This window comes from Desmodus rotundus, chromosome 10, assembly GCF_022682495.2.
Source record: "Desmodus rotundus isolate HL8 chromosome 10, HLdesRot8A.1, whole genome shotgun sequence".
In the NCBI taxonomy this organism is placed as follows: Eukaryota; Metazoa; Chordata; class Mammalia; order Chiroptera; family Phyllostomidae; genus Desmodus; species Desmodus rotundus.
Genome location: NC_071396.1, coordinates 108,263,516 through 108,286,214, shown reverse-complemented (window position 1 = coordinate 108,286,214; position 22,699 = coordinate 108,263,516). Strand labels below are relative to the sequence as shown.

Below are 22,699 nucleotides of genomic sequence, written 5' to 3'. Positions count from 1 at the left end.
ATGCTGTCGAAGACAGAGAATTCTGAAATGAGAATGAAAAATGCTTAGTTTTCTTCTTTGCGGGGGGCGGGGGATATATCTTCGTACTTTCCTCTCAATTTTGCTGTGAACCTAAAGCAGCACTGTAAATAAAGTAAAGCCTTTTAAAGAAAAGGCAACATGGAATTTTCGCTAATTACACTCAATCTAATTTAGGATGGAGATTATTTTAGGAAAGGCACAGGCGATGAAAACTGCATGGCAGGTTCAGCAGGGGACTGTCCCCTCACGTGCAGACTTGCAGGGGAGAAGTTGGACAGACTGGGTGAAGAAAGTACCTGCCCATCATATAGATCTGTGATTTTATTCCGTATTCCAGGGAGCCGTATTCATGCCTAAAGTAATCTGTTTTGATTGGTATTTCTGAAACATCAGTCTAGCAATTGATGCACAGGGTGACTTGGAGGAGGGTGACATTAGAGGCTTGGAGCCCAATTAGGAGATTATTTCAATGATCCAAACAAAAAAAGATGAGAATCTGACCCGGCGAAATGGAGATGGAAAAAATAATGGGGACACAAGAGACATTTAGGTGACGAAAGCAGCAAGATGGGGTGTCCGGTTGGATATGGAAAATACTAAGCTGGAAAGTCCTTGCATAGCTCCCAGGGAAAGTGACTGGTCAAACATTTGTACCGTAAGCCAAAATAAGATGACTGAAAAAGACAGGGAAGAGGGAGTAATTCTAGGGCAGAAAGAAATCATGAGAGGCAGTGTGGTGTTATAGAAAGATCACCAGCAAGCGGCAGTAGCCACCACCGTTTGATGCCATTATCCACTGTTGCCACGACTGCTAGTTCAAACACCATGTTGTGAACATCGATATCAGATATTTCCACCTCCACTGCTGCTACCAGGTGCTCATTTTGCAACCCAGTAACTTCAGCTGCACGTCTTGCAGGTATAACTTTGAGATTTAGATTACAATTCCCTGGAGCAGGTGAATTACCACACCGTCAGCACCTACCACCACCACTACCACCACCACCAATATAACCCCTAGTGCCTTTATCTTCAGTTGAAAACCACTGGTAACACCTGGGATTTATAATGCTGTTCAAGGCCGTTTGCTTCTACACCTTTTACTTTGACTGTCAATTCAATCGTAACTCCCATGATGACCTCTCATCAGCTGGACAGTCTTATAACAAGTAGAACCTCAAGTTAGAAGATCAAAAGATGTACTTTCTTCACCAGGACATCCAGGCCAATGCCTGGGACCATCCACTGATCCATAAGGGTGAGAAGATTACTGTTTCACATGGAGAAGTGGAGAAAATGAAACTGGGTCAGAGAAGGCTGGAAGAAGAATTGGATTTTGTCCTGTTGCAGCAGAAGGAACTAGAAGATCTCTTGACCCCTTTCGAGGAGTCTGTGGAGAACCAGAGTGGGTCTGTTCATCCGAAGTATGTAGACGAGGAGTGTGAGAGGACTTAAAAAATAGCAGAAAACACAGATGCTCAGCTGAAACGAATGGCCCAGGACCTCAACGACATTATTGAGCACCTGAATATATCTGAAAGACTTGCTGACGCAGCTGACCTGCTCAAGCTCACCTGCAGAATTCGGAAGGCTCATATGGACTCTCTACAGTGGATTAGCCAGAATACGGGCATGCTGCACAAGAAGGTGGAAGGGGTAGCACAGGTTTTCCAGGGTTGTCCTCACAAGGAGCAAGAATGCAATGTCGGGATTGCTTTTGATTGAATGACCACACCTTCAGCATGCTTGTTTGGGTTATCTATCCTCTACAAATTTTGATGACATGAAATAGAATAGTTAACAATTGGTATATAAACTTTGCTTGCAAAAAGCGTGTGTGTGTATGTGTGTCCTTAGGGTTTTTTCTTTCATTTAAATATTGTGCTGTTGAGAATAATACTACAGTCTGGCTTTTAGTATTAGCAAATCAGAGCTATATTAGCCCTTTTATCTGGGCAGCAGCCTATTACATGTTGACTCTGTTTTGTAATTTGTATCTTGCTCTCCTCAATTCCGAATCCTGCCACCGGTATACATCATCCTTTTCACTCCAACCATATCAGAGAAATGCTGGCCAAAATGTAATTGCCAACTAGCCTGTGGCAGGCGCCTGTTACATAGTAGCAGATACTGTGAAGTCTCTCTCCTCAGGGGATTCACTGTCTAGCTTGATCTATAATCAGCGCCTATCGGTATAAAGCAATATAAACAGTACAACGAGGTGTGCCATGAATCACACAAAGTGTGCAACAGAAATTCAGAGATGGGAAGAAGAGTTAGGATGGTTTGGGACTTGAATTACATTATTATTGAAAGGGCAAGGTTCAGGCAATTCGTTCATTTTTGACGTAGAGTTTATCCTGGTGTTTTACTTGTTTTTAGCATGTGATTTTATAGTTATTTGTTTTTTGTATTTTGTTAATTTTTCAAGAGAAAGCCATGTTCTTAGTTTAATAACAATCTGACCTGTTGTGTTTCGTCTTTCACCTAAATCAGAAATAAAAGTGATGTTCAAAAAATAAAGAATGGAAAGAAGGAAGGTCGACAGACAAACCAGCTCTGGAGTCTGAGGCTTTGTTTCGATAGTAATTTCATCCTTTATAGCTATTCAGTAAATTACCTCGTGAGCCCCTGGATCCTCATCTGTATTTCCTAATTTGAGAACTTCGAAGAGCATTAAATATTTATGCATATTGTTTGTAGAATAAACCAGATACTCACTTAAAATATATTTGAATCTGAAGGTCTGCTTTGGATATCACGCTATGTGCATAAAAGGGAGGAAACCTAGGGCTCACTTTCAATCAGATTATAATTTAACCTTCTAGTCACTGGGAACAGCAATGTTTATGAGATTTCTGCCTGTTGGAACTTTGAACCTAAGGTGAATCAGCTGACCTAACAATCCATTTCTGTTCTCAACACACATTCAATAACTGATCTCATCTGAATTAGACATAGTGTTTGCGGCTGTAACCATCAAATAAAATCTTATTGCTTTTATAAGTCGTTTTTGTTGTGTATAAAAATAGCCACTTTAATATTTTGTAGAAGTATGTTACTTATTTCTACAAGAAAACATAGAGGAACAAGTCATCAAAAAATATATCCAATGATCCACTTCGTTTTTTCAGTTTTCAAGACAAAAAAAACAAAAACAAAAACAAAAACGGGGACTCCTTTAATTGGCAAAAAAAAAAAAAAAGCATTAATGCAGCTTTCTACTATAAGACAGCTCTCCCATTTTGCAAAATGGCTCAAAGACGATTCCAAAACCACCGTTGAAACAGTATATGGAGCGTCACGCAGACACTTAACCTTTCCCAGCCTTTCTAACCACTGCAAACACCCACCTCTTTAGGAATTTGATCGCCCACTGCAATTAAGCAGCGAAGGGAGTGCCCTGGCCGAGTCCTGCCTCAAGCTGAGTCGAGGGAATCTACACCTTTTTTCAAATTTAGCGGGAACTGAACTTCCCGGAAACGCCTCCAAGCCACACACTCTGCTCGGTCCACACCTAACAGTGACCTCACACTCCATTCCCACGCTCCCCGGGGCCCCGGGAACGCAAACGCTTTGAGGGCGCCACTGCGCTTGCGCCCCGTTCTGCACACGCGCTCTACTTCCGCGCATGCTCCGAGGCGGAGGCCGGTGGGGTCCTGGGAGCACACGGAGGCCGCCGGGCCTGCCCCGCCCCTGTTCTCGGAGCCGAGCTCTCCTTCCGCACCGTGTTCTTTTTCCGGGAGCGCAGGCGGCAGCGGCTAGTGTGTCTCTCGGCCTGCAGCGCTCCGCTGGGACCATGGCAGCTGGGACGCGAGGGGTGGCCCTGCGGCTGTGTGCCCTAGGTACAGGCCTGGCGGGGGTGATGCGAGCGGGGCCGCGGAAATACCCCTGACCGTGGCTGCTGCCCCGAGGCGGACTGCCTGAGACCAGTGCCACACGCGCGAAAGGCGCGGCTGCCTTCCGTTTGGTTCTGATTCTCGGTAGCAGGAAGTTTTCCAGGGCACTGGCTGCACTGATAGGCGTGAAGAATGAGACCTTCCCAGCTCAAAGCCACCCCGTGCTTTGTCTTTAGATTCCAAGTCCTGTCCTTTCCCAAGAAGAGGTTGAAGAGAGCGGTGGCCGGGGACAGGGCAGGACAGGCTCAGGTCCCCGGACCGCGTGGGCCTGTTCTCAGCCCCCGTGCCCCTGGTTCTTTCTGGGCTGCCTTTACTCAGTTCCCAAGACATGCCAGACACTGTTCCCGAATATGGATTAGCGATGGGGCCCGGCGTTCTTTCTATGCATCAATTTGGGATGAAAACTAACAGTATTTGGAATGGCATTTGGAGTTTTTTCCCAGGAGATCCTTGGTGTTGGAGAAACATAGCGCGATTCCTGTCTCTATTCCCCAAAGATGAAATGCTCAAAAGGGAAAAGAGCATGAAAGTGAAAGCGTATTTAAAACGAGCCTCTGATTCACTAGCGCTGTCTTGCCTGTAATAGTATGGTTGCGTGCAGAGTAGATATTTACTAACCAAATGAACTGTTTATGCTTTGCATCACTTGTGCCCTGGGAGGGCTCAGTGATGAAGTTTTTGGTAGGCTGTAAAAAGTCAAAAACACTAGGTGACTGAGCAATAGTACAAGTCATGATAAATCAGTATTTATTGTATGTTTTGTCTTTTTCTTTCAGTCTTTTTGCTTGGTATGGCTTTCTGTAAAGGATTTGTAGAAGATTTAGATGAATCGTGAGTATACATATTTTTTAAATGGTATCTTCTTTTGAGTGTTTGTATGAATTTAACCTTTTCATAGTAGAGACAGTAATGACCAGTGCTTATACAGGACTAATTTGGTTCTAGGGCTAGTTGCGAGTGCTATGTATGTACAAAAAGACTTACACTGTTACAAGATTAAAAAAAAAAAAAACCTGTGGCAAACTCAATTTATATTCTATTTTATCATTTGACCTGTATTTGTTACATTTTTTCTTCTTTAATCTCCCATAAGCAGTGCTGGAGTTTGGGACCGTACCGCGTGTGTGTTTCGTTGTTTTGTTCTTTGCTGTACCACAGCGTTAATCACAAGGCTTTGCTTGTGGTAGGTGAGGAGCCCTGCTCCAGACCGAAACCCATGTGTGATCTTTCAGGCAAGTCCAAGGCCTCCCTCCCCTCACCAGCCATAATTGGATACTGCACGCCCAGCCCGCTTGCCTTTCTGGATCTGGGGGGCCTCACCTCAGGCATTTCCTCAGCACCTCTGCAGAGGCCTCCTCCCGGAGGGCGTGGCTGAGGCACTTTCCGCAGCAGCGTGGGCTCCATGCCTTTCCACTCCTGCCCCTCCCTCTGCCCACAGGGCCATGGGAGGCAGAGGCAGAAGCCTTGGGTCAGTGTTCCTCAGCAGTGAGAGGGACCCCTCGGTCTGTGCTGCCCACCCCCCCTCCCCGACCCCTGCCTGGCGCTGCTCTACCTGGGGGAATGGAACTCAGGAAGCTGGTGCCCTTTTTTGGTTTCGTTTTGTTTTTGTTTGTTTGGTTTTGTCTCTTGGTTGGCATTGTAGCAGTAGGTGAGTCAAGCCTCAGTTATGTTCCGTTCAATGTGTTTGACCCCCTCGCAAAGACACTGGTATAGCAGCCGGTCAGTTGGGCACAGTGCTTTTCTGGAGCAGCAGAAGGCCTCAGGGCCCCGTGGCGCACTTCAGCAGCCAGGCCAGTGGGTGTTGGTAAGCACTCGTGGATTGTTCACAGAGACTGATTCTGGGGGGAGCCGTTGTTAACAGGGCGGTCATTGCATTCAGCGTCACTGTAGACCTCCTTTAGAGCGGTCTGACAGCCATGGCTTTGCCTGGGCAGGAGGAAGGGGATGAGCAGGCATAGACACCCCAAACTCTTGCCTTCCTCAGACGGATGCTCTGTGGACCCTGACTCTGACAGGGCTGGCCCCACATCACGAGGGGTGCCGTCTGTCCTCACGGCTCCGAAGGCCCTGGCCTGCCAGCCTCAGGCTCTGACAGGCAGGACAGCATTTTCAGGCTGATCCATGCATGTCAGCCCGGTGCAGGATGGTGCCTGCCTCTCCGTCCTCGCGTGCACCCAGCAGGCTGTCGCTTGTGCCCCTGCTTGCTCTGGGGTGAAGGACAGTTGGTTTCCATGTTGAGCTGACAGGCCTTGTGTGCTCCTTGGTTAGCATAGGGTCCTTTGTGGTGAGAATCCATGTCAGTACGAAAACTCTTATCAGGGGCAGAAACCGTCTTCATGTAGGTGTCTCATCTTTACAGGGAGTCCTGTTTACATGCCACACTGGCAAATGGCCAAGCCATTAGCCACAGTCCCACAAGTCAGTGAAAACAGAGTGGTGCTTATTTGCTGGGGCTGGAGCGAGGAGGAGGTGGGAGGACAGCGGGGCAGGTAATCATACCACCTTCTGCAGGGCGTCAAGCTGCCATGTGCAAAGGTCCTCCACCGTGCTTGGCGAAGGACAGTCTCTTTCAGGTTGGTGGAGGCTACACCCAATTCCATTGCACTCAAGTGAAGCAGGAGGAGCCATCCCTGAGCCAGCCTAGGCGGGGTACAGAGGTCTCTATGTCTGGGACCCCATTGGGCCAGAGGCGGCTCCTTGGTGTTATTCCCCAGAGGTAAATGGGCACTCACCAGGCCTTTCATAGAGCTGGGAGACCCCCACTGGGCACCTTGCCATTCCTGCCGCACTGTGGGTGCCAGAGCTGTCCTGCTCGGCAGCATGATGGGAATTCTGCTTGTGAGCCTGCTGCTGCCGTGGGCCACCAGGGCCCAGCAACAGGCCAGCGAGTGCCTCTTGAAGGGTGTGTATCTTCCAGCAACTTGGGGTGCTTATGGATCTGTGCTGGCCTGTGGAATTGTCCTTCTGCGACGGGCCCAGTAGTAGCTGAGAGGTCGCTGAGATGTGCGGTGCGAATGCAGAACCTAGATCAGTGGGATCCAGGAGCAGAGTCCTGGAGGCCTGCTGGCGGGCCTCCGGGGTATCCTGTTGGTCGGGGCCCCTCTCAACAGCTGTGGCCTTTCCTGTAACCTGGTAGTCGAGTGCTGTCAAGGTCCCCACGTGGTCATAGGACAGCATCAGTAGCTGAATAGGCCTGTAATCCCTGCCTCTCTTTAGTTTTTGGGTGGGGGTCAGAAAAGGCCAGAAGGAAGGCAGCTGTTCTTAGCAAACCACATTGTTTGCTCATTGTGAGACCAATGAGTCACCATTTACCAGCTGAAATTCAAGTTCCCAAATGCCAACCAAGGGCAACCAAAGACAAGCGGAGCTTTCGGAGGATAGCAGCCTCTGTGCCGACGGTAACGCCAGGCGTGAATGGAGCCGAGGGGTAGGCGCTGAAGCGTGTGTCTTTGTTTCCATCAAGAGCCGCTTCGCTGCTTCATCAGTGCTCTCCTCTTACTAGGGTGTTTCATGGGAAAGACAGAGAGGCCACTGAGTAAAACTTGTGCCTAAACATTTATTGAGAGAATTTGCTCCCTGCTCCTATACTTACTTATCCCCATCTGTACTATTCAGTGGTAAAGTGGAAACATACGAAGATTTGTTTTCTTGTTTTTTGTTTTCTAGGTTTAAAGACAGCCGAAAAGATGACATTTGGCTTGTGGATGTGAGTATGTCGTTCTTTTGTTCTAACGAACCTCCCTTACCATCTTAAGTGTTATTTTTCTGTCCTCCTCCACCCACGTACTTACATTCAGTACTTAGGTATACTACTCAGTTCTGTTTTCTTGGGTAGTATTGTCTGTGTTTTATATTAAAATGAACCCCAGGGCCTTAATGTTCCTGGGAAGGAACCTGATTTTGATGAAGTTCCAATGAGGTGAACTTGCGGGTTCTGTCCCAGGGGGGTGTGGTATGATTTTACTACAGAATTCACTCTCAGTTTCCTCATGTTGTCCAAGAGATGGTGTCCGTAATCAGTCATCTGGCACTCAACGTCATATTTCATCTAAAAGGGAACAAAGTCACGTTTTCCCTTTCCTTTCCTCACTTTCCAGTTTGGAATATATTAACCCTTACGGTGTTCAGGTGTGTTTTCCCATGCCTCAGTCACAAAGTAGAGTGGCCCCCTGAGAGAAGGAGTAACGGCGGCACGGAGCTGACACTCGGTGAGGCCAGGCTGTGGGCACGAGGTCCACTGTGAAACTGTCTCGTGTGAGCTTGGACACGTCTACAGTGTAGTGTTAACAAGTAGATGAATCCTATTTCATGAAAGTGCAGCAAGCTGTTTGCCCTACCGTTTAACCTCACACCACTTGCCGCCCCCGGCAGCTGTGATTGCAGAGAAGGAAGACCAGTGGTTTTAGTTTAACCAGCCTGTCTCGCCCCTCTGCCGAACCAGTCATCTTACTGGTCTCCTGTCCTTTCGCCTGCTCCCGTCCCCAGTGGTTACGCCGAAGTAGCAAAGGCGCCTGCTGCGTTGGAATGTTTGCAGTAGAACTAGATAGGTAGAAATAGAGTGTGTGTATGGTGTGTGTACTGTATTCGGTGGTCTCATTTTATGTATAACATGGACACATCACTTGGAAACTAAGGTGCTCTTACTGTAAGTTGTATATCTATTTTAAATATGTATCAGTAGTCACTTGAAATACCATAAAGTAGTGTCAACATTGAGGTGTATGCTAGGAGTTAACCTATCTAGGTTTTTGTGTGTGTTTGTTACTATGTTAACCAATTTGAAAGTTATATTTAGATTTTTTTTTCTAAAACAGATTATTATCAGATCACTTTGTCAAATAGATTCTTTAAAAATTAAGATTGGTATTCACGGTAGCACAGCATTTTAGTGGTTGTTTTTGTTTTTGTTTTAACAAGTTTTATGCCCCATGGTGTGGTCATTGTAAAAAGCTGGAACCGATTTGGAATGAAGTTGGTGTTGAGATGAAAAGCATTGGTTCGCCAGTTAAAGTTGGGAAGATGGATGCTACTTCCTACTCTAGTAAGCATTTGCTCAGTTCATTTCTTAACTGTTGTCCTAATGAAAATGTTTAAGTTATGCAAAACAGCATTCAAGGTAGGAGGAAGAAACACATACATATTTTTGGTCACATAAAATTAAAGGTATCTTCATTTAAGACTGCTTTATGAGTTAAATGAATTAACCATTGCGTGTGTAATGTGCAGACCATGGTAACCCCAGCCTGCTAGAGATGTATAAGCCGTTGTTTCTATTTTGAGCCCCCTGCAGATAATGAGGGACCTGGGGCAACTGTAGGTAGGAATGTGAGCACTGAGCCATTGGTGGTGGTGTGGGAATTAAGCACGAGAGTTTGTCGTTTGAGTTGTCTGAGGTGGCGTGGTTGGGGAGTATATGGGAAGGTGAAGGGCGAGTTCAGTTAGGATAAGTGCAGACGAGGATCGGGAAGGAATTGACATGAGAGGGAATATGAGAGCAAAACCAGAGAGTTGGAAGTGAGCTTAGTAAGAAGGTGCCAGAGAATAGACTTAAAGAAGAGGTTGGCCGACTGCAGCCCATGGACCAAATCTGGCCACTGCCTGGCCTTGTAAGTGGAGCTTCATTGGAGCCGAGCCCCGCTGGCCTGTCTGGGTGGTTTCAGGTCCCAGTGGCAGAGTGAGTAGTTGTAACAGAGACTGCACCCCCCACAGAGCCGAAAACGTTTATGACCCTTTACAGAAAAAGGTTACCCATGCCTGTCTTAAAGATTTCGAAAAAGGTAAAATCAAGTGGAGAGAAAGATAAGTTATCATAGGAATTTGGAAAGAGCGTGACTTCAGGGAGTCTGAGTTCAGCCCTGGCCCAGCCTGCTGCTTTCGCTGCGCAGCCCCAGGGACGTTCCTCAGCACACCCGACTTCCATGCCCACACCGGTGGATTTTTACTGCAGCGCCTCTTTCATGGACTACTTTGAGATTTCAGTGATGTAGCATTTGTAAAGCCCTTGCAGTATTCAGTAAATGTATGTTTCCTTTTCCTTTAATTAATGAAGAAAGTGGAAGTCATTTTAGAAAATGGGCGTTCTACTCTGGATGTAGTTTTGGAACAAGACAGACTTATGTTTTAATCCCAACTCTGCCACGTCCTGTTTTTGTGGCTTCAGGAAAGTGCTCAGTCTCTTTAATTTTAGTTTTCTTGCCTAAAAATAGAAGAGTGACAGTCCTCTCGATTTGGAGGATTGTATTAATATTTCACATTTAAAACCCTTACCACAATGGCCAATGCATTATAAGGTGCTAAGGGGTAATGACAGATTTTCAGGACCCCTCAGGTGGGACAAAGTGTTTTGGATTTTATTGGTTGTCAGTTAAGAGGCATTACACGTTTTTTAGAGGGCCAACGACTTGCTGCGTTCCAGACGGAAAGAGGAGAGACGAGAGACAGAAGAATCGCGCTGACTTTGGATGCAGCTGGGAGGAGGGTGCCGGGAGCCCAGACTTGGATGGCTGGCGGTGGAGAGAGGAGGAAGCAGGAGCTCTCAGAGGCATAGCTAAGGGTGAAGTCACAGATGTGATAGATAGCTCTGTGACAGAAAGTAGGACAGTTGGAAGTAGTGGTGTCAGATTCTTAGCATATCTACTGAGCTACACCACCACTGGTTATGGAGAGAAGAGTACTAAATTTAATTTCATCTGCTTTTCTCGTTAGCAGCTCATTTGAATTTGTGGTACATATTTTGCTTTATTGATGTCTGGGAATAGGAACCAGAGTGCAGACAAGGTGTTAGAGCTGGAATTACTGAGTTCCACAAGTGAGTTGTTGAAACTTGGGGAGGAGAAGAGATCCGTGGCAGGAATTACGGTAGAGAGACGGAATAATATGCTTGAGTTGGTGTTTCTTGAAATAAGCTTGAAGCAAAGTTTAAGAAATTACTCCTTTCACCTGCTGTTCCTGAAAGTAAATTAACCGTGTCTTTGCTCTTATGTTGATTGCACCTGCGTATTCGTACATTTATTCACGTAGTCATTCACTCATTCAGTCAGCGTTTAGTCGCTGCTGCTCGTCAAGGCTTGCTCTCGTCCACAGGAACCAAACAAGGGCCAAAGCAAACCCTTATGGTCTAACAGAGGGAGAAAGAGGAACAAATCGACAAGTGCAGTAAACCCTTCAACGTGCCACAGTCTTGTGATCTCCTGAATCACTCAGTGGAGTAATAAAGTAATGTGCAGGGGCATATGGGAATATAAAGACAGTAAGAAACATGTTTCCTACAAATCAGTAAAAATCATAATGGTGAACTACTCATGTGATGCTACAGTGATAATTAACAGTGTACATCTGTCAAAAAATGTATACTATCTAATTCATTAGTTTTTTCAGTATTTATTAAGTGGCACTATGGAGAAAAATAGCGAAGACTTTTTTCTGAGTAGCTTAGGGAAGAAAAGTATTTTAAATGCTGTGACTAAAAAACAATATTCTTATAGGTCTTAAGAATTCACATACAGTTTTTTAGCTTTACTTTCTGGTGGGACATTTATTCATTTCATATTCATGAACCATTAAGAGGTTTACATTTTGCCTCTGATGTTATAATTGTTACAGATTTTATTTTTTTGTACACTTAGCATTGTGTTACACATTATGCTGAATTGATGGGAGACAGTAACTGCTATAGCGGTTGCATTGTACGAAACAAATTTAACACATTACCTGAAGCACACCTCCAGCTTTAGGAGAAGGGCGGGGGACTGGTATGTGCTGAGGACTGCCCTGTGCCTGGAATTGTTCACTTACTGACCTGTACTCCTCGGATGTGGTCTGCTAAACCTCCACCCCCTTCCAGCCGGCACCCCAGCCTGCATGGCGAGGCTTGCTTACAAATCCTGGGGCTACTTGAGGCACACAAACAGAGCGTATTGAAAAGTTGGTCTTGTGTTGAACGTTGTAGAGCAAGTGTTCTGTGTAATGAGTGCTCACCATATTCCGGGACATACCCCAGTCATGGTCTAGACATTGGAGAGACATTAGTGAGCCAAACAGACAAAGTCTCTGCTCACAGAACTTACATTCTAGTGGGGACAGGCAGATAATAACCAATAGACCTAAGTAAATTGTCTGGTATTTTTTAATGTTTGATGTCAGTGATGGATGCATTTCTCATTTTATTACAGCATCAAGGAGATGTTTTATGTGCTATGGAGAAAAAGAAATTTATCTTGTTAGTACCTAAAAAAAAGTTGAAGCATTCAAGAATGATTGTTTAGAGATTACAGATAGATTTTTGGCATCTAATTTTTTAAGTCTCCTGAAATACTTCAAGGCAGCTCCAGTGCAGGCAGTTTAGTAAAACTTGGAATCAAAGAGGTAAAGAAATTGAATTTTTCTTTTCAGGCCAGCTGCCAGCATGCTTCTGTGTCTAAGTGTGAAGTATAAAGGAGTGGCTGTTTAATGATATCCCCTCCATCCCTGTGGGCTGCTTCTCGGGCGGTCTCAGAATCAGTGTTTCTCAGGGTGCAGTCTGCATGCTGCCTGCATTTGGATTACTTGGGGTGCTCCCATAGATTCAGGTTCCAAAGGCCCACACCAGCCCCACCCGATGAAAATCTCTGAGGCTGGGTGCTGAGACTCTGTCTGTACATGGACTTCAGGTGACTGACTCGGCTGCACACTGAAGTTGGAGAATCACAGAGTAAAGCAAAGCGTCATCTTGATGAATAGTTCCTTAGAGGACCTCGGCTTGGGGTGGGATGATTATTCCATGACCAAGTGCATAAGTCCCTCAGTGTCGGGGTTGGGGGACGCTGCAGAGCGTGGGAGCTTCTGCAGTCGGGCGCGGTGCAGCAAGTCTCTGCTAGACCTTGAACCAGAGAAGGTGGAGCTGCTGCAATTCGTTCTGCCCTGTGCCTTTGCAGTTGTGCCCCAGATTTCTTGATGCCTGGTTTTAACTAATAATACCATAAGCAGATAACATTTAAAAGTTGTATAGAGCCCAGTGTAAATTCACATACGTATTTTAGCTTCTCTCTTTGTACATATCCCTTCAAAAAGGAGTGCTAAAATTGTGCCTTGTTCGGAATGTAAAGTAGCTATGATGTTAGCTATAATGATACATTGATTTTTACTACGAATCCACTGAAGTTCCGTGTATTCCTCAACTTGAGTGTGACATAGGTAAAGGTCATATTTTACCTCCCTTCCACGTATAAACTTGCAATGGCATCGGGCCAGTAACATTTTTGCCGATTCCTTGTTCACAGATTATAAGCCCCTTTGGTCAGTGACTGTACCTCAGGGTTGCTCACACTCGGCATTGTGGATATTTTGGGCTGGATGATTTTTTCTTTGAGGGCAGAAGGAGTTCCTGTGCGTTGTAGGACATTTAGCAGCATCCCTGGCCTCTACCCACTGGACCCCTGTAGCACCGCTCCTTCCCCCAAGTGGTGGCAACCCAGTGTGTCTGCCAGACCTCGCAGAGCCGCTCCTGGAGGACAAGCCCCCACCCCCAGCAGAGAACCGCGGCTAAGGTATTCCCTTTTGTGTCAGACTCATAGTGACTGACACAAGTACTGAGAAAAGGAGCGTATTTGAGCTGAAGAGGACTTCACATTGAGTTCAGCTCCTCCTCCTCCTCCCTCCCATTGTATCGGTGAAGCAACAGAGGGTCAGCAGCAGTGAAATGACTGTGAGTAATTGCAAACAGCAAAGTTCCAGGCAGAATTGGGCCTGAATCCGAGATCTCCATGACCCACCTCCAAGGCTCTGTCTCTTCAAGCTGTTGTCATTTCAGAGAGAAAACAGCAGAATAGGGGCTTCATGTGTCACCTCAGTTTATGACCATTTTAAATGACAAAACTTCAGGGGAAGTTATGCATGTTACAAGTGGGTTCTTCAAGTCATGAGGGAATTGATCTTAGGTTTCTTCACAAACTATTCTCTAATGAAAACAGAAAGAACAAAAAAATGTAAATTCAGACTTGAGTCACAGTCTCAGCCCTTCTGCCTAATCAATACTCGCTCTTAAAAAGGTTACCAAATCTACCTATTAGTATTATTATTTGAAAAACATTAACATTTTTTCTTCCCCCACAAAATTGTTTTTTAATGTGTAGTTGAATGTCTGTTAAAGCCAGTTATAAGGTACTTTACACGTGCTTATTCTTATGAATGCCATCGGTACATAGAATTTTCAGGAGATAACTATCCAGCAGTGCGATCAGGGTCGAGAAGAGACAGGAAACGCACTGGCGTCCGAGGATCTCTGTGTGCCAGCTTGTCTGTGGGGTTCTTTTTCCAGGGGCTCACCTTTGAGTCCCACCCACAGCCCTACCAGGGGAGGGCTGTCTTCAGAGGGGAAGTGGTCAGAGAAGGTAAGAAATTCTGCAGAACTGCATGGATGATAAATGGAGAAGCCAGAACCCAAACCTGGGTCCTTACATGCCTGTAATTTGTGCTTTGCTTGTGCGCTTGTTTTTATTATGCACCCATTTTCCTCCGTAAAACCTAAGTGTGCAGTTTTAGGAGTCGGTGCGCTTGAAATTCTATCAGGAATGAAGGATCATGCCCAAGGAGCCAGGGGACTGCAGAGTGGGTGGTGTCACCCATCAACATCCTCTGGGTATCGGCACCTGAGGTCACGGGAATGAAGTGATGGGGTTAAGTGCACCTGAGGTCACAGAAATGAAGTGATGGGGTTAAGTGCACCTGAGGTCACGGAAATGAAGTGATGGGGTTAAGTGCCTCTCTGAAGCCTATTCTGAGACACAACATGAAGCTACAAAATATCACCACTGGATTTTCTCATGGATTACATATTTCATTTTTTAATCTGATTTGTGTATAAATGAATTTCATGCCAAATTATATAAGGAGTTGCTAGTGAGACGTGCCCTCCTGTGCAGTCAGTTATATTAGTCTTCACCGTGGCAGCTTTTCATGTGTTCTGGTCGAAGGGAATGAGGGCTTGCATTTACCTGCCTCCTGAGTTTGGGACGGGAAGCATTAAGAACATACTTGACCCACATAATTTCACCCAAATCATTCTGTGTTGTTACTTGGGAGAAGGCAGTCTCCGGAACAGCAGCCTTCAGTTAGAACATACTTGGCAGAAGAACGTCCTGAATGAGGGGTGGGTACAAACACGTCAGGCCACAGTGGGTCTCGGTTTATGTGACAGCTCAGAGGCAGGACCTGGATCGTCAGGACCTGAGCTCCCCACTTTGTCCCCCTGCTGTCTGCGTTGCCTCTCACAGAACCCACTTTCCGACCCCTCTCCATGTTGGAGAGAGAAGCTCTGGGGCTGACAAAGGAAGGCAAAGAGATTTGGGATGTTATTTTGCCACAGATTTGCTTTGTTGGTATTGTTGTGTATTGGTGCGGTTGATTTGAAATCAAAGCTTAAAATCACTAAAGGGACTGGTAAACCAGAACCCACGTGGAGAAGCAGTTTCCTTACGCCCAGCTGTGCTAAGAAAATATCGTGGAACTAAAAAAAAAAAATAACAAATGGAGAGATCATGTCAATAAATACAGTGTACTTTATGTATGCTAGGATAATTGTATAAATACATTGTATACAGTCTAGAAAGTGAGAATATTTTATTTTTTTCCTGACTGTCGCAGTTGCCGTGGATCTGCAAAGTAAGATAGCATTAATGTGCTGTTGTGATTTCTGTAATTCCTGAAGTCCTGATTCTTGTTTGCTTGTTTTTGTTACTATTTCTTCTTTTCCTTAAAAAGATGCCACTGTAGCAACTATCTCATTTTAACATGAAGATTTCAGAATAATCTTTTTGTCAATTGGACTGATTCTAGGTCATTACAAAAGCAGAACTTCTAAAACCTGTGAATGAAGTTGCTTTTAGTTCATATGTTGATTATAGAAATTAAATAATTTTACAGATGTGACTTACGTTTTCAAAATTAAAATGCAGTTCTTTTAAGACTCAGAAAACATTAAAGGAAGGATGGGCCCCCCACCTTTTTATTTTTGTGAAGAAATATTTGTGAGAGAAATGAAGTCGAATGAGAAGTGAGGCTTTATACCTGTGTTTACACATATATATTTTTTAAAACAAAATTACTTTTTAAAATAAGTACCTTAGAGACAAAATTTTAATAGTTCTTTTGACACTTGTTTCTTATTTTGTTATAATATTTTGTTCAGGCTATAAATTAGATTTGTTAAGTAATTATTTTGTATGAGAATGTCATTTTTTTCTTCTTGTGTGTTTATATTCTTTTTAGACTTAAAACAGTGTATCTGTATAAATTTGCATAAATAATCTATATATTTTTAAGTAAAAAGGTTCATTACCTAGTTCCTCATTAAAAAAATTTAGAATTATTTATTCTTTTTCTTATCAAGGCATTGCTTCAGAGTTTGGAGTTCGAGGTTATCCAACAATTAAGCTGTAAGTTGAGTGTTGTATGTTTATATGTGTATTTTCATTAGTTCACTCTACTCACTTTGTATTGCATTAAGTTCCAGTAGCTTCCCTGGAGGACTGAAGATGTGGGCTCAGCAGCTCTTTCGGGGGCAGTGCAACCCAAGGAGAGGGACTGCATCTTCCTGCTTTTCTGTGTTGGCGTGAATGTGCCCTCGACAGCAAAGGCGGCACGTTTGTGGCTGCGGCAGGCTGTGTGCAGGGCGAGGTCTACACACAGTCAGTCCTCAGTCCCGGGCCCCCTTTACCCGGAGGAGCTCCAGAGTCTGTGTGTTCTCCTGCTCGTGGGCATCCTGTCTCCCAGCACGTGAACGTTTCTATCATTGTAACAGGCGTTTCTTCAGAGGGGAAAGAAACAGAGAATCCATATATGGGTGTTGATTCTAATCTGTAGGTGTTAAGTCTACATCAAGTGTGTAAGTTGGAAGAAACGGTGTGATAATTCTAAAGGGCTTATTATTTATCATCATCATTCTACTGAATTTTCTCAGGAGTTTGATCCATATTCTTATTTGACAATGTGGGGAGGTAAATTCTTTGAAACGTATTTTTATAATAAAGTAATTTTTTTATTTCTTGGGTTTTGTGCTGACCTCCTACCTTCCCCCACTTTTTAGATGTTTCCTGACCCTCCTTTACTTTCTTATGTTGAGTAAACCGTCCTTTCCATTCTTTATGTAATTATAGATGTTCTGTTTTGCTTTCACAGTTTAAAAAAAAAATCTCAGTTGGACACATATTCATTGGTAGGCTTTTAGAAAATTCTCTAATTTTCCAGAAGAGGTGTTTTAATGCATTTTACTCTGTAACACTGGCACATCTATCAAGTTACTATGATGTTGTAGTGCTTAAAATTTGTTTTGCCATTACCAAGTAGTTTAATTCTCTCACCTTTTTCTTGCCTTTTAAAAGAGAAGAGTGAGAATTATCATGCTTTGACTGGTTCTTAACCACGGATGTGTAGATTACTCATTATTTACAAGGCATAGATTCAGTGCAACTACCAAATACTGAGCAAATTACGTCATGCAATTTTAATAAAATACAGTCTTTTTCTTTATATTTTGAGTTGCCGATCCCCTGATACCAGTTGTCTGCTCTATATTGTGTGGTTATACTACTTCCTCTGAATCTGTAATTTCATCTAACAGTAGTGATTAGCATTAAATAGTGAAACAGTTGAAATAATCCAAGCTTTTTCTTTGTTCTTTCTTTTTAAGATTAAAGGGGGACTTGGCATATAATTATAGAGGACCACGAACTAAAGATGATATTATTGAGTTTGCTCACAGAGTATCTGGGTAAGTTTTTACTGGGAGAGGCCTTACTGTATGAAACTAATATTTGAAAATTAAATTTTTATAGGTCATTATTAAAGGATTTAGCCTGGATAAAACCCGTTTCTGTATTTACGAGAGAAGATACAGCGCTGTGCGGCCTGTGTAAAGAGGTCCTGGAGAGGGCGGGGTGCGTGCCGTGTATTTTAGGCAGTCATCCTCACAGCCAAGTCGCTGTGCTACGGGGGAGACTGTGTCCCCGATTTCCAGGACCGTTTCAAAACTTGATTACTTCTAACAACTTTGTGAATCTCCATTTTTATGTTGTTATAATTTTACTTTTGTACTACCTGGTTTACATCAGTTTACTTTTATAGTTGCCTAATTTTAGGGTTTTAAGAGAAGCCCCTCAATGATATTGTTCTGAATAGAGCTGGGCTTTGGACCCCCGGCCTGTGCTGCGGGAAAGTGCTTTTTAGACAGAGCTGAACACTGACCCGGTCTCTCGCCCACTGCCCTTCGCCAGCTGTGAGCTGCTGTTGCACATTCTGCCCGTTGGAACCCGTGTGTTTCCAGAAGCATTTCCTGTTGGTTCGAATGCAGGGATTTTGCTATTTAATCTACATCTTGCTGGGGTATAAAAAAGTTGGTGTTCATCATTATTAAAGAGATTTTGTGCAACTTTTTGCCGAGAACAAAAATCAAGATAGCTTAACCTATATTGACTTTGCAAGTGCAGGCACTTCCTTATGAGCTTGACAGGCTGTAGTGATGGATGGAAATGGCTTTAAGGTAGATTGAAACATTGGGGTGGATTTGTTGGGTGGCACGATACTATCTGGCTTAAGTTATTTGAGGGTAGGGCACAGAATTAGGAATGATCTTTGTGTATTAAAGTTTACAAAGCCTCTGTATTTTTACATTGACGGCATATTCCGTTGTGTCTGTTTGCTTTGCAAATAAAACATTTTGAGATAACTTTATATTCTATGAGGGGATTGCTAGCAGGTTATACTCTGTTCCCCCGTGATTTGGATTAGTCTCTATGTTTTGGCCATTTTTAATGAGCTTTAGTTTAAGCTTACGAAGGGCTTCTCCTGATGCAACCAGAGGTGACTCTACCGCAAATGAAATTGCAAGAGTCAGTTCTGGAGTTGCATCACTTACCAGTTACTCACCGACGTAAAGCAGGAGCTGGAGCAGAGGGGTGCAACCTAGCTGGAGCATTGCATGTTCCGAAATACGGTTGCCTGTGCAAAATGGGTTTCCTTCGTTTTGCAAATTCAGTCGAGTCAAAAATCTGGTGATATAGGTCACATTTAAAAGAAGACTGCCTCTTTGTTTAATTTTTTAATAATATTTTGTAAGTGGTATGTTTTGTAATAACCTTTGATGTAATTTATTTCTCAGTCTTTCTGGGTTTGAAATATGCTTATATAATAAAGTCTTTGTACCATTTTGTTTTCTCTTTATGAGTTTCTTATGTACTATTCTGACTGCCATTTTCCATTTTATATTTCCTGAAAAGAATAACATTCTTATAAAAAATTTTAGGTTTTAACCTCAATAAGGTATTTTAAAGCTATATAGCATAAGGTATAAATATTCTTAATATAGTATAATAAACCCCTGGGATAGTATTTCATAGTGTGTTTGTGTGAATGATCTTTTGGGGAAAAAAGACAATTCTCATGTGGATTGTTTTGTTTTTGCTGAGGGCGCTAAATAAATGTTCTTGCCTCTCAAAATATTGGCCAAGTTGGCACTCTCTAAAGGGATGTATCTTCAACCTAATTATTAAGCTGGTGGATTACACATGGGCACTGTGTGTGGGAGTAGGAGTGGCCATGTGGTGTAGTTTTATTTATGTGGATTGGGTGATACACTTAGATGCAGTTAATACAGTGTTTAAACTTTGTGACTGGAGACATAATAGGCTATCACATTAATAAGATTGATGTGGTCTGTCTTTAGTTCAAATCCAAGTTCATTTTTTGTTTGTGTTTTTTCAAACAGAGCTCTAATTCGGCCACTTCCAAGTCAGCAAATGTTTGAACATGTACAGAAGAGACATCGTGTGTTTTTTGTTTATATAGGTGGAGAGTCACCCTTGAAGGTATCAAATGATTTTTTTAATCCAAAAAGACAGATGTATTACAATATAATGTTCTGTACAGGCAAAACTTCACCAAGACCTCAAACTTATGTACTATTATGGAAATACTTTAGTTCAATCTAAGTATGTGTATAATAACAAATACTTTCTTATATGTCCTCCGTCGTGTTTGCCTTCCTGAATGAAACAAAAGTGAATGAAAAGTGGGCAGCGGTTGCCTGCCTTTCTTCTGTTACTGATCTGGTTAAATGTTTTAGCACTTGGAACCTTTGAGATTGCAAACTGTATTTTGAGTATAAATTTTTTAAAGGCAAGAAAACCATCGTCTTAAATTGTTCTGTGTGTGTGTATCTGTGTGCGTGCACATGCCTCTCTTCCTGTGCTCATCAAGTACATTGATAAATACCAGCTGAACTAGTGCGCGGTGTTTGGAGGGGTATGAAAGCACTTGGTTACAGTGTCATGCGCTGTACAGACAGTTTATCTCATTGGCTTACATTTCATGTCTTCACATACGGGGACTTCAGGTAGCCGATTGTAGCGATCCTGCACAGTGAATGCCGTGACCTTGCCCTCACTGTTCCATGAGGAGTTAATTTCGATTTTAAAGCCACCACTTTTTGTTTGTATTTTCACAGGAGAAATACATAGATGCTGCTTCAGAATTAATTGTCTATACATACTTCTTTTCTGCTTCAGAGGATGTGGTTCCTGAGGTAATATTTAAAATTAGATTTTAATAACTTTAACTTTTAAATTATTACTTGATTTTATCTATATGATTTATTAACTGTGATATGTATAGAAACAGTGAACATATTTACTCTGTTCTACTGATACCAGATTGCTTCTTGTTAATAAGCTAATATCACTAGATTGATAGCATTTTGGGATGATTATTATTATTATTACATTAGTGCCTTTTTTCTCTTTAAAATCATAGCAGTAGTGAGAGGTGATATCACACCCTTAATAGGTTTTTAAGGAAAGGGTTTCCTTATGTGTCTCTACAGAGAACCAAGTACTTCCTATCCTCTAATCGTGCGCCCTGCACCGTGCGAGTCCCGGCCTGGGGGTGCGGTCTTCAGACCCTTCTGGACGGAGCCCCCACTCTCTGGGCAGGAGGCCTGGGCTTCACTTTAATGTTGCCGAGAGGTCCTCCATCAGGTCCTCAGACTGAGTGGGGGGGCGGTCCTTAGGAAACAAACCTGTAAACAGGAAATCAAAAGTGCTGTGAAAAATAGAGGGGCAGTGTCATTGTTGGGACATGCAGATTCATTGGCCGAGAACTGTCTCTGGGAAGAAAACGTGAACTGGGACTTTGGTGACATGGAGAAGCCGTGCACAGGTCTGTGGCCAGAGTAAACCAGAAGCAGGGAGCAGAGGGCGCGGGTACCCAGGACGAGAGCTCACACGGCGTGTTGGAGGAAGAGAGCAGTCGGCAGCTGTGGTTTTAACGCAAGGGGGAGGAAACAGCAGGCAGGTGGAGGCCCGGAGGCCCGGGGAGGCCCCCAGGTCATGGGTAAGCACGGATCGGCTGGAGCTGCTGCAGGACTTGGCCTCAGGCTCATTTTAAGAACACGACTGTGCTGTGTGCAGAGTGAATTGGACACGGGTGACAGTAGATCCAGGGATCAGCTGAACTCTTGAAGTAATAGAGGGAGTTTGGGCTTGGAGGGTGTAAGAGAATTGGGGAAGTGGAAGAATGGTTGTGCTTTGGAAATAGGAGCATTTGAGCTCGACGATCTGGAGGAAAAGGGAAAACTCAAGGGTGACTCGTAGGTTTTGGTTTGAACACCTGGGTTTCAGACCAAAAACCTGAAAAATGGTGGTATTTTTATGAGCTTGAGGCAATTGCAGAAGGAACAAGTTGGGGAATGAGGGGTGTGATCAACAGTTTTGAATTGTTTATTCTAATTTGATTCAGCATATTCAACATCCAAGTACAACCACCAAATACACAGTTGGGTGTAGGGGTCTAGAGTTAAGGCTCCGTGAAGAAAGTCCTTACGCATTGATGCCAGGTTGTGAGGAAGTAGGAGGGCGCAGGGTCGAAAGGCAGCAGAGGAAAGGGACAAGGAGTCGCCAGTGGGTGGGAGGGGCCGGTAGGCGAGAATCTCGCCTAGCGATCTGGATGAGCAGAGAGTAACCGTGTTTGTCCATGAGGAGGTCAGTGGTTTCAGGAGACACATTCAGAGGAGTGGGAAGGTGCCTCACTGGTGTCATGTGAGAGGGTGCAGGTGAGGACTTGAAGCCTCACTTACCGACTTCTCCTCAGTCAGGTTTTACTGAGAAGGGGACCTGAGCAGTTTGGCCATAGCTGCACGGAAGCGTGACGTAAATCAAGGAGGCTTTTTGTTGTGATCAGTGTAAGTTATGAAAATCTAAACAGTTTTTTCACAAAGGTGTGTCACACTACACATTTGATTACCTTTTGTTTAACAAATTTTAATGTTTAAATATTTTGTTTTAGGACGGTTACAGAGTTGCCTAGAGTATGGGTTTGATGCTTCCTCTAACATGTACATAGAGGCTTGTCTTCTAACTGTGTGCTCTGAAATGATTTTGAACTCCTTGGGGAGCTCCGACCACTTCTGGTTAGCTCAGACGCACTCGGTCTAGGTCTACTCAGTCTGGTCTCAGAGGCGGCGCCCTGTGCGTGTGCGCTTGCTTTTGATGGGGAAGGAAGATGCGGTGGGGGGTCAGCCATACTTGCCATCAGATTCTAAAACAGGTGCCTCAAAAGGTTGTGAACCACTATTTTGGAATGTCTTAGGATGTCTTAATGTGATATGAAGTCCTAGAACGGACTAGAACTAGAACTTGTAATAGACTTTTGCCGGCTAAATGCAGTGGACAACCACCTTTTAGTATTAGAAAGGGGAACTTAACATGGGCCCCACATCTCTGAAGCTTTCCACACAGCTTCCCTTGGGGTGAACC

General features: G+C 43.9%; 1 protein-coding gene and 1 pseudogene across 3 annotated transcripts in view; both read left to right on the top strand.

Moving 5' to 3' along the window:
• The first annotated feature begins 1,089 nt into the window (after positions 1-1,089).
• LOC112322852 (nuclear pore glycoprotein p62-like) lies at positions 1,090-1,746 on the top strand (annotated as a pseudogene).
• Positions 1,747-3,660: 1,914 nt separating this feature from the next.
• Positions 3,661-22,699, top strand: part of TMX3 (thioredoxin related transmembrane protein 3) — a 33,179-nt gene continuing 14,140 nt past the window's right edge. Inside the window, exons 1-8 of one of the 3 annotated variants that reach the window (XM_024580380.4) lie at positions 3,661-3,866; positions 4,697-4,751; positions 7,587-7,626; positions 8,838-8,961; positions 16,285-16,330; positions 17,584-17,664; positions 19,657-19,756; positions 20,395-20,472. In XM_024580380.4, the coding sequence (XP_024436148.2) occupies positions 3,821-3,866; positions 4,697-4,751; positions 7,587-7,626; positions 8,838-8,961; positions 16,285-16,330; positions 17,584-17,664; positions 19,657-19,756; positions 20,395-20,472 (570 nt within the window). In that variant the 5' untranslated portion in view covers positions 3,661-3,820. Of the gene's footprint in view, positions 3,867-4,696; positions 4,752-7,586; positions 7,627-8,837; positions 8,962-16,284; positions 16,331-17,583; positions 17,665-19,656; positions 19,757-20,394; positions 20,473-22,699 lie in introns of those variants that run through there. The other 2 variants (XM_024580382.4, XM_071219556.1) reach the window with 2 other exon arrangements.